Source organism: Prionailurus viverrinus, chromosome D1 (genome assembly GCF_022837055.1).
Source record: "Prionailurus viverrinus isolate Anna chromosome D1, UM_Priviv_1.0, whole genome shotgun sequence".
NCBI classification, from domain to species: Eukaryota; Metazoa; Chordata; class Mammalia; order Carnivora; family Felidae; genus Prionailurus; species Prionailurus viverrinus.
In genome coordinates, this window is record NC_062570.1 from 70,870,294 (window position 1) to 70,882,654 (window position 12,361).

The 12,361-nt window shown below is 38.1% G+C and overlaps 1 protein-coding gene across 1 annotated transcript in view; it reads right to left on the reverse strand.

Moving 5' to 3' along the window:
- Positions 1-927: 927 nt before the first annotated feature.
- COPB1 (COPI coat complex subunit beta 1) overlaps positions 928-12,361 on the reverse strand; it is a 36,062-nt gene continuing 24,628 nt past the window's right edge. The window contains exons 15-22 of the mRNA XM_047878208.1: positions 11,455-11,682; positions 11,119-11,298; positions 7,787-7,931; positions 6,594-6,713; positions 3,989-4,134; positions 3,321-3,410; positions 2,004-2,159; positions 928-1,325 (exon numbers count right to left, since the gene is read on the reverse strand). Coding sequence (XP_047734164.1) covers positions 1,266-1,325; positions 2,004-2,159; positions 3,321-3,410; positions 3,989-4,134; positions 6,594-6,713; positions 7,787-7,931; positions 11,119-11,298; positions 11,455-11,682 — 1,125 coding nt within the window. The 3' untranslated portion in view covers positions 928-1,265. The remainder of the gene's footprint in view (positions 1,326-2,003; positions 2,160-3,320; positions 3,411-3,988; positions 4,135-6,593; positions 6,714-7,786; positions 7,932-11,118; positions 11,299-11,454; positions 11,683-12,361) is intronic.

Sequence of the window (12,361 nt, forward strand, 5' to 3'; positions counted from 1 at the left end):
AGGCATTTTTGGAGATACTGGTTGCCGAAACAGTAAGTAAGTAAAACTCAATCAAGTAAATCAAGGTCTGTCTCATTTCATGTCACTGAACTTTTCTTTTTAAAGTTTATTTATTTATTTTGACAGAGGCAGAGACAGCACGAGTCGGGTAGGGGCAGAGAGAGAGAGAGAGAGAGAGAGAGAGAGAGAGAGACAGAGAGAGAGAAGGAGAGAGATGAATTCCAAACAGGCTCTGCACTGCCAGGACAGAGCCCAATGCAGGGCTTGAACCCTGTGAGATCATGACCTGAGCTGAAATCAAGAGTTGGACGCTCACTGACTGAGCCACCCAGGCGCCTCCTCCTATCACTGAATTTGCAAATTCTCTTTTTGAGAGAGACAGAGTGTGTGCACACACATGGCAGAGGAGCAGAGGGAGAAGGAGAATCTCAAGCAGGCTGCATGCCCAGTGCAGAGCCCAACATAGGGCTGATTTCACAACTGACTGTGAGATCATGACCTGGGTCAAAATCAAGAGCTGGATGCCCAACCAACTGAGCCATCCAGGTGCCCTGTAAATTCTCTTAATAAAGTCTGTACATGTACAACTCAAAAGGTCATTTAAATTTGTAATAGAAACCCATTTAAAAAATATAAAATAAAAAAAAAATTGAAAAAAGGGGCACTTGGGTGGCTCAGTCAGTTAAATGTCCGACTTTGGCTCAGGTCATGATCTCACAGTTCATGAGTTCAAGCCCTGCATCAAGCTCTCTGCTGTCAGTGCAGAGCCTGCTTTGGATCCTCTGCCTCCCTCTCTCTCTGCCGCTCCCCCCATTCATGCACATGTGCTCTCCCTCTCTCTCAAAAATAAATAAAACATTTCTAAAATAAACTATATTAAAAAGTATAAAATAAACTATAACTAAAAGAAATCCATTGCTACATAACTAAAGTTATGTAATTATAGATTTATTTATAAAATAACAAAAGATTTAGGAATAGATCTGTTTATTATACTGTGAAAATGGTCTTGGTACATGTGAGAAATATTATATACTTTAAGGACAGCATTCAGAACTGTTAAGACAAAAGACAAACTATAATTTTAAACTCAATCTTGATTTAAGGGAAGGCTATTAAGTTATTGGCTGGAATGCATTCAGCATGAACTCAGATTCTATATAACATAAAGCATGAAAGAGTACAAAAGATGTTGGGAGTCCAGTAAGCCCATACCTAAATATTAACTGTAAAACTGCAAGGGCTTTTTTTTTTTTTTTTAAATCTTATACACTAGTTTTCTTCTGAGACAAGTTGATTTTATCTCCAAGACTTAAGGCCATTCCCTGTAAAGAAGAATGAAAATGTTTATAATTATTAAAACTACATAAAATCAGTAGGTTATTCTATCTTAACCAAGTCCCCATTCAGTAAGACATCAATAATGAGGGGCGCCTGGGTGGCTCAGTCCATTAAGCACCCAACTTTAGCCCAGGTCATGATCTTGCAGTTCATGAATTTGAGCTCCACATCGGGCTCTGTGCTGACAGCTTAGAGCCTGCAGCCTGCTTTGGATCTTCTGTCTCTCTCTCTCTCTGCCCCTCCCCAGCTTGTACTCTCTCTCAAAAATAAATAAAACATTAAAAAGTAATAATGAAACCAAGGATATACAAAACAGACTCAACTCAACTTTACTTTGTTAAGTACTTTTAGTGCTAGATTTACAAATAGTCAATAGATTTGTAGCCTGGATTTCAAAAATTATAGAGAACCCATTTCACAAACACCCTACAGGAACCAATCTGTTTTAGGCAAATAATCCAGAATGACAGGCCCAAAAAGTGGGCCATTTTAATGAAGCAGAAGTTTTATTTCTATTCAGAGAATACTATTATTACATACATCTAATACATAAAACACTAGTATGATAGAGAATACTACATATAGAAATAATGAAGAAATGCATTCTTTCTTTTTATTCAGTTTAGAGATGATCTCAAAAAAAAAAAAACCCCAATTGTTACCTGACTCTTTGCACGAATTCTTATGTGGCCTGTAACAGGGGCCTCTGGTCCCTGTTGAATTGGCTTTTCAATGCTGACATTTGCAAGTGCATCTTCTCCAAATATGGAACGGGCATAGAGGTTGGCTGCCATAAAGCCACAGTAACCAGAAAGAGCCTGAAAGAAATTTGCGATAAATTCAATACTTCACTAGACAACTACACATAAGCAGGACCCATCAGCATAGGTAAATTATCATTTTTCAACACAGAACTTACCATGTAGTGATGGTTACATGACTACATAAATGTGTCAAAACTCAGAGAACTATATATGTAAAAAGTGTGAAGGTTACTGGGGTGCCTGGGTGGCTCAGTCAGTTGAGCGTCCAACTTCGGCCCAGGTCATGATCTCACAGTTCATATGTTCGAGCCCCACATCAGGCTCTCTACTGGCAGCACAGAGCCTGGAGCCTGCTTCGGATTCTGTGTCTCTGTCTGTCTCTGCCCCTCCCTTGCTCTCTCTCAAAAAATAAACATTAAAAAAAACTTTTTTTTTAAAAAGTGTGAAGGTTACCGTGTCTGTATTATGCCTTAGGAAAAATGACTTCAATCAAAGACACAACACTTATTCCAGTTTGTATTTTTACATTCCCTGTTTACTTACAGTTTCCTGATTGCACCAGACCTTAAGTTCCAAGAAGGAAGAGACCATTTTTGTTTTGTTCATTACTATATATCCAGCAGCTCACAGAGTACTGGGCATACAGTATTTGTTTGTGTATCCACTAGACTATTTATTAAATAAACTAATATATGAATTAAAACCTATTTGGCAGAATTTTACTGGTGAAATTAGTATTATAACATTAGCAGAAATTCTACAAAGAAAAAAATTTCCATAGAGCCTCAGTTTAATTTTTCTTTCTAGTCTTTTTTCATACATATACAACTTAGTAGAAAATTCTGTATTCAAACAGATATATTCTGACCCACAATCAGAGCCAAGAGAAAAGAGAGCATGGACATTTTTAAATCCAGTACCACAACCTATTCTGGAAGGAGCCTTTAGCTGAAAGGGAGAAGACTGACAAGGAAAACTAACTTGACTCTCAACTGGGTCACTGCACTGGGAACAAGCAGGTTGATGCATTCTGGTAGAAAGGGATAAGCGGACTGACGCATTCTGTGGGATAACTTATCTCTTAGCTAGTCCAGAATGACACTGCTTTTCTCATGCTCAACAGAAACAAAAACACACTAAAGGAAATACAACAAAGCCAGGAATCTGCCATACTACTGTCTTATCAGATTTAAGAAGTTCTCAGTTAAATCTTACCTTCTCTGGAGTGAGGCATTTCATGTTGGTTGACTTTAATATATGCTGTAAATAGTCATTTAAGTCAACAATATTTGTGTTAACTGTCACCTGCACAGAGGGAGGAAAAAAGTCAAGGAGATCAGAATCCTAACCATGAGAAAGTTGTGAATTTCTTATCTTCAGGTTGAGAAAACACTCAGATGTCATATAGAACCTCCTCAGTATTTATTGGGGAGGATGGGCAACAAAAAAAGTAAATGACATCTCTACAAAATCCAATAAACTGTAAGCTGGCACCAGAACTTTCATACATAGATAACTTCATAAAAGATCAACATGCTGCATATAAAATATTTCTAATAAAAATTAAGGCCACTTTGTAAAACCTCTTTTGGACACTGGATTCAATGGTAAATTATTATTTATACATGCAATTATTATTTATACATGTCTTTAATGTCTTGATCAATCAGATTAATAATAGAACTGCTCCCTCACCAATTTATAACAGCAACTTACTGACCTACTTGCATAATTTCTGGTGAAGACTAATTTGCAAGAATAGATTATTGAGAGACAGCTTCTCATATCTGACACTTTTTAGGGGGACTAATTTTATCAGATCATCCCTCAACACTAGCCAAATAGGAAGATAAGGAGTTCAAGGAAATCTCCCAAGGACTAACTTTGTTTTCCCATTCGAATTCAGCCCACATCTGACGGAATTCAGCATCAGTGCAAGTTGCAGGCTGGATATAGTCCATGATGTCGATGTGAATATCACTGAGGACTACACAATTTCTGTCACTTGCTGCTCCGGAGACATCGTAAACTGCAATATACACACACAAAAAGGTCCTGAATCACCAGAGGCAATCTAAAGGTAAATCTGAATGTTTTACAAATATTAACTAATACTCCCATCAATCGTATGTTGTAATATTATGATTTTCCATGTTATGGATGAGAAAACAAAAACAAAGAGAAGTCATGTAAGTTGCTCAAGGTCACAGGGTTGATTAAGTGGAAGGGCCAGGATTCAAACTCACTTGGTAAATACACAGCAGTTGCAGTGTGTTAGGCACCCCAGGTGGATATGTAAGTAGGTAGTATTCATGGAGGCAACTACCCTAAGTAGGTGCTTAACTAACAGTTTTGAATGAATACTGAGGAGCCATGGTGCTTAATGATACAATTATTTGCTTCTACGACTGCTTTTTCCACAGCAGAGTCGAAATCTGATTGGAGTCTCTTCTCTTGACATTTCTCCACCGTCTTGACATTTCTATCATACTTTCAGAGAAAATGAGGTTACCAAGAAAAAGTTCCTTCAATTTCTAGCCCCCTTTCTACAAACAAGTTTCTCTCTCTCTGAATCCATTCTCACCTCCTTACCCCACGTATCAGGGCATCTGTGATCCCTGCTTTGGTCCAGGGCTTCATTCCACCAAATCATTACCTCCCTCACTCGTGTGTTTACCTTTGTATTCTCTATGGACTTTCTTCCCTTTGTCTGTAAACATACTCACAGATCTCCCTCCCCCTCTGACTTCTCTTCAGTCTACTACCCTCTCTCATTCTTAACAAAACCAAGGTTCCAACTCAGAAGAGTCTATGCTCACCGTCTATGTCTCCATCTCCTAGTCTTCAACCCACCACCACTGTGCAAGACATACCAAAAATGTTACTTCACTTCACTGATTGCCAAATCCAAAAGACCCTGCTTTTAGACTTCATGCTAGTTGACCTTTTGAAGTTTCAGATTCTTTATGAAGAGTTTTCCTTAACTTCTTCTTGACCACATTTCAGATACCTTTGCAGGATTCTCCTCGGCTGACCCAGCTTTCAGTATTCCTGTTCTCTTAGATTCGGTTTTCAAATCCCTCTTCATGCCCTCTCTGGGTGGGGGTGGGGGGGGGGGGATTCTTCCATTTCTATGGCTTTCAAACAAATATTTATCTCTAGTTGAGACCTCCTGTTCAGACTCCTATCAAACTGTGCTTTGACATATTTAGAAACTTTATTACTCAACTTGCTTAATATTTATTTTTTCTCTCCAATTTGTCCTTCTCTCCTGTTTTCCTTGTTTTGGTGACTGCCATAAATATCAACACAAGAAAGGCAATAAAAAAATCTGAGGGTTATTCTAGCCCCTTCCTCCTCAATCAGTCCGTGTCCTGGGCATTCTATCTTCTTAATACTGATAATATTCAGCCCTTCCCTCCATCCCAACCTCTGCTGCACTGGTTCAGACTCTGTCATCTCTCACCTGTGCTACTAAAATAGTCTGCTAGTTAACCTTCCTGCTTCCTCCAATCAGTCTTCTATCGTGCTGTTTAATCACATAACTCACTTTTAAGTCCTTAATGGCTCCCCTTTACATTAGGACAAACTGAAATCCTTAGCATGACAAAATATAGCTCCTACTAACCTTCCTAACCTCTGTACCCTCCAGTCCACTTTGAACTCCAAGTATGTCAAATTACTTGCATGTGTTCCAGCTGAATCCTTGCCTATCTGTGGAACACTTAGTAATCTTTCAAAACGACACTTGAGCATTTAGTTGTTCCACAATGCCTTACCTAACCTTCCCTGCCCACTCCCCCCACCACTTTGAGAAAACTGACCAAATGTCTGCACAGACTCCCACTTTCCCCTGCACAAGCTTCCTCGTAGCACTTATCATTCTGTATTACACATATTCTCTGTTTTCTCTGTATTCTCTATTCTACTTGTCTGTTCTCCCTTACCACAAACTACGTGAGGAGAGATCTGTTGTCCTCACCATGGTGGCCCCATCCCTGACACAGGACTTACTTTAAAGAATGCTACTGACTAAATACCTCTGTGTAAGTTAGTCCCTAGGTGGTCCGGAAACCAATGCCTATACAATGTTTTAGACTCAGTTCAAAAGTTATCCTTTGATAACATATCCTCTTCCTCTGTAAAGCCTTCAGTACAGTCAGCATTTTTCCTGTATGATCTCAAAGCGTATAGTATATAAACTAGTACCAATCACATTGTGCTGTACTTATATATTTACTTATCTATCTCCTCCTTTTGCTTGGCAGTTTCTTGAAGACAATGACCCTCTATGGTTCATTTCCGTACATCCATGAACAGAGTACAGTGCTTACAATAGCAGGTGCCCCATAAATGACGAATGGGTGAATGAATGAATGAATGGAATAGATTCAGGTGCTGTCCTCAAGAAATGGCATACAGCTACTCTTTACAGAAATTCTTTAATAAAAATATTCAAACATCACAGGCTATAAAACAATTCCTTACCTATGTTACCAAAAATTATTCCATTTTCTGTTGATGCTACTTTGACATTAGCTTTAATATTTGCAAAATCATGAGGAGCAAGAGTCAAAGGAGATGGCTTTTCCACAAGTTTCAGATCCCCTGAGAAAACATTGAGATATGGTTAAAAAATTATTAAATCACATATATATTTCTCAAATCATAAATCACACATCTCCCTAAAAATAAAATCTTAAAATGTATGCAACTTAATTGCTTCTAGCAAAATATGGAACAAGAGAAATGTTAGGATTCAAATATTTTGAGGAAAAAAATAAATCATTTAACATCTTATTCACATCAATATGCACATTTTTAAAAACAGGCTTCTCAGAATAATTCTATATTTAATTCGTGTGTGTGTGTGTGTGTGTGTGTGTGTGTGTGTCTATTTGGGGCATACCATTTTATCTCAATGACTGAATACAAACTTCTCAAAAATCTTAAGTTTTAAATTATAATATACTCCATTATAAACAAAGATAAAATAATCCACAGAAAGACTTGTAAATGCTTAGAAACAGTTTTTTTTTTTTTTTTTTTTTAATACAGGCATCAAGCTATATTGAGGAAGACAGGGCAGAAGTATCTTTTCCCTTGATATCTTACAGTCCTTTAACTCTTGCTTCAGTCACACAAAATTTCTAAAAGGCACTGTACTCACTATTCCTGTACACAATTTGTATTTTCCAACTTCAAAGCCAGCTGTAGAAGTGGTCAGAGAGAGTAGGATTCATGTGTCTTTATTAAGAAGAAAAAGACATCTCAAGCTGCTAACTGTAACAATATTACTTTGGTAGGTATTAGTTACAGACTCAGAAAATCCCTAGTTCTGTTCTAAGGCAATTAAAAATTTAACTAAGTGAACCATGTGGTAAATCCATAACTTTAATAGCTCTTATTAATATCTAGAAAAACTGATATTTGTTAGATTACTGAACAAACCCATCTGGATGTACCAAGAGCATAAACCTAAGAAAGGCAGTGTCACAGAGGTTCAAAATATTGGGAGCTGAAGGAGACTAAACATTAAATATAAAACTAATAAGCCTTGATACAAAATGTCACAAAGACTCAAGAGAATTCTTACACTAAAACTTGTACACTTCCCTTATTAATTTGTCATAAAGACTTGCTATGTAATAATATCTTTCCTTTATGGTAAATGTCCTTACCCAGAGTAGCTAACTCTAACGTGCAGTTCTGCAAAGTATCACTGGTTTGGTTCACAACAAGTACATCCAGGACGATATCATACTGGTTGACATGGACATAAGCTTCTGCATATACAGGATCTGAGAAACCTGTCAACTGGGTGACCTATCAAACAAAAATAAAGAGATAATCAAGTTACCAAGACCATTACCAAATATATCCCTAGCCAAATGACTAACTCTGTTAGGTAATTAATTAACAGGTGTACTTAGACAAATCATTTTGAAGTAGATAAAATAAAACTATTTCATAATGTAGATGTGGGTAACTGAAACAGAGACATTAGAAATAACAGGTGCTAGACTTTACAGCTGGGTAGGAGAAAGATGAGCAAATACATTAAACATGATCTCCATTTAGGAACCGAATAGATTTGGATACATTTTCAGTTAAATCCCTCAGCATCTAAACTTACTAGTTGCTCTCCAAAACTTGGGAACTAAATAAAATCCAGATCATGTGGTAGTCCCTGCTACCTAAGCTCAGGAACTAAATAGATTATATAGCAAGAAATGCTTGTAATTCCACAAAGATAAATTTTATACACTTCTCCCACCATATTTTTTAAAAACACCCAAGTATAGCATTTTAAACATAATATTGTCACCAAAAACACATGCAGCAAAAGAAAAAAAACAGATTAAAACTGGATTATGTCACAATGAAAAACCTTTGTGCATCAGAGGACATTATTAACAGAGTGAAAAGACAACCTATAGAATGGGAGAAAATATTTGCCAATCATACATTTGGTAAGGGACTTATGATCCAGCAATTTCACCTCTGAGTATAATCCAAAAGAAATGAAAGTAGTGCCTCAAAGAGATATTTGTGCACCCATGTTCAAAAAGCATTATTCACCAACAGTCAAAAGGTGGAAGTAATCCAAGTGTCTATCAACAGATAATTGGATAAACAATTATTCACAATGGAGTATTACTCAGCCTTTAAAAAGAATTCTGACACATACTACACCATGAATGAACCCTGAAGAGGTTAAGTGAAATAAGCCAGTCACAAAAGGGCAAATTCTGTATGATTCTGCTAATATGAGGTGCCTGGAACAATCATTCATAGTGATAGAAAGCAGACTGGTGGTTGTCAGAGACTTAGGGGAGGCGGGTATGGGAAGTTATTGTTCAATGGGCACAGAGTCTCAGCTTTGCAAGATGAAAAAAGTTCTGGGGATGGATGGATGGATGCTGGTGACAGTTGCACAATAATGTGAACATACTCAGTGCCACCGAACTGTAAGGGGCTTGGGGTGCCTGGGTGGCTCAACCAGTTAAGTGTCCGACTCTTGATTGCAGCTCAGTCATGATCTCAAGGTGGGTTTGAGCCCTGCACTGGGCTCTGTGCTGACAGGGAGGAGCCTGCTTGGGATTCTCTCTCCCTTGCTCTCTGCCTCTCCCCTGTTTGTGCACATACATTCTCTCTCTCAAAATAAATATTTAAAAAAAAAAGAATACTTAAGAGGACAAATTTGATTTTATGGAAATTATATCACAATTTAAAAAAATTAATTAAAAACAATTAAAAACTCTAATATTGTTGATGTCAATTCCCAATTATAAGGGAGAGAAGGTGTTTCAGTAGTTCCAATTCTGCTACTAACCATATCTAGGACCAATCAATTTGAGATTGTTTACTCTTACCTAATAGATGAAAGGAGTGAACTAGATCATTGATTTGTGAATTTATGTATTAAGAATAGTTTTCCTAATAAAATCCTATATGGTACTCAAAATACTAGGAATATAAAAAAGTGGGGTCACACTGTTTAAAATAACAGGGGACAAAGGGTGCCTGGTGGCTCAGTTGGTTAAGCATCTGACTTTGGCTCAGGTCATGATCTCACAGTTTGTGAGTTCGAGCCCCACATTGGGCTCTGTGCTATCAGTGCAGAACCTGCTTCAGATCCTCTGTCTCCCTCTCTGTCCCTCCCCAGCTTGTGCTCACTCTCTCTCAAAAATAAACAAGCATTACAAAAATATAATGTAACAGGGGACAGAAGAAACTGAGGGCAGGGTGTCAGAGTAGAGGCCAGAGCCCTGTCCTTTAAAAGTTTTAGTTAATCTTTTAGGATCTCCCAGCTTATGTGTTAGTCTATGATTCCACAAACAACTGGAACAAGTTATAAAACCATCTATTGGACTTATAGTACTACTGTAGAGTAAAATACTTTACTGGAATCTGAGGGTTTGTTTAAGCATTTTATTTTTTTTTAAAGTTTGTTTATTTTTGAGAGAGGGTGCACATGCATGCGTGCAAGCAGAGGATGGGCAGAGAGAGGAGACAGAGGAGCTGAAGTGGGCTCTGTTCTGACAGCAGACAGCCCATTGTGGGGCTTGAACACACAAACCGTGAGATCATGACCTGAGCTGAAGTTGGATGCTTAATTGACTGAGCCAACCAGGTGTCCCAGTATCTTGAGTTTAATTCATGTTTCGTGAACCTATTGATCACAGTGACTTGACAAAAACTGATGCTGTGTAACAAGTTATTTTTCTTTTAAAAAACAGCGAGACCATGGGGCACCTGGGTGGCTAAGTCAGTTGGGCATCCGACTTTGTCTCAGGTCATGATTTCACAGTTCGTGAGTTCGAGCCCCGCGTCGGGCTCTGTGCTGACAGCTTGGAGCCTGGAGCCTGCTTCGGATTTTGTGTCTCTCTCTCTCTGCCCCTGCCCTGCTCACTCTCTGTCTCTGTCTCTCAAAAAGTGAATAAATGTTTAAAAAAAAAAAAAACAGTGAGACCAGGGGTACCTACCTGGGTGGCTCAGTTGTTTAAGTGTCTGACTCTTGATCATGCTCAGGGCATGATCTCATGGTCTTGAGATCAAGCCCTGCATTGGGCTCTGCACTGGCAGTGCAGAGCCTGCTTAAGATTCTCTCTTCCCTCTTCCCTCTGCATCCTCCCCACCTCCCCCAACAAACAAACAAACAAATAAACTCCTGTTTAAAAAAATATGGGAGCAGCCACTTCCTAATTACTACTTTCTTTTTTTTTAAATACTAATTAAAAAAAAATTTTTTTTTAATTTATTTTTGAGAGACAGAGAGACAGAGCACAAGTGGGGGAGGGGCAGAGAGAGAAGGAGACAGAATCTGAAACAGGCTCCAGGCTCTGAGCTGTCAGCACAGAGCCCGACACAGGGCTTGAACTCACAAACTGTGAGATCACGACCTGAGCCAAAGTGGACGCTTAACTGACTGAGCCACACAGGTGCCCAATTACTACTTTCTTAAGTGGCTAATTTAAATAACTTACCAATGTATTTGACATTTTGTTACCTTGTTAAGTTTAGATGCCAGGGGATCTGCTGCCTCTTTCCTCTGTGTGTTGCCCATTGCTGCCAGCAAGCTCAGCTGAAACTGATCTTCCTTGCAGTTCATTTCATTCTTAGCAGTTAGTTGCATAAAGGAAATGGGGTCATCAGGCTGTACTGTCACATTTCTCTTTTCAGATTCTTTCTGTGTTGAGAAAACAGTACACACATCTCTCTTTAATACAGAAAGGAAGACAGCTTTCTGTAGGCCTATAGGGACAGCCTTCACATAGGAGAACAGAAAAATCAACAAAATAAAAAACCACAAAGTGCTTTTATGACTTAATCATATACACCTTACCTTCTGAGATAATTTCTCTTCTTCTAGTTTAGCAGATAACATGTGAGAGAGGGACTGTCTGCATTCCTTATTGAAAATGTCATTCATTAAAGGTGAACATTCAGACAAGACCTTGAGGCACAGGGAAATTCGATCTACATCATCATCTGTAATTGGCTTCTTAGGAAGAGACGATTTTCCCAAATGAAGGATAGTGGCCATAAGCAACATAGCCTCAGCAACAAAAGACTAGAAAAGTAGAGAAATGGATTATTATTGTCACGGTTCTCCAATTCAATAATGTCACTTTATTATAACTCACAATCCAAGGAATAAACCTAATTTTCGCTTCACTCAAATAAGATTTCAAATGCTTTAGATTTTATCGCCATATATATGATACACCCTTTTCCTTCCTATCTTTTTAACTGCCACCCTCTAATACCTTCATTAACCTTCAACTGAAATAGCAATGGCTTTTTAACTGTTTTCCCTTACCTAACCCCTTCACATGCCAGTGCTATCTTTTTTTTAAATTTCCAACTACAGAAAAGTTAAAAGAATGATACATTTTACCAGTTGCTGACATTATGCCACATTTGCTTTCTTATTCTGCCTGTATGTGTACACTTCCTTTTTTGACTAACCATATGAAAGCAAGGTACTCCACCCCATAAGTACTTCAGCATACACGTCTTAAGAATCAAGGCAGTTTCCTATACAACCACAATATCGTTATCTCACCTGAGAAATAGAGCAATCTAAAAATACATATACTATACACTTATATTCAAATAAATTTTCCTAATGTCACAAGATGTTTTTATTGTTTTTTTGATCCAGGATCAGCTTCATCAATCTTACTTGGCTGTTATTCTCTTTAGTCCTTTCTAATCTAGACCAGTACCCCCTGGCTTTCTGTACTATT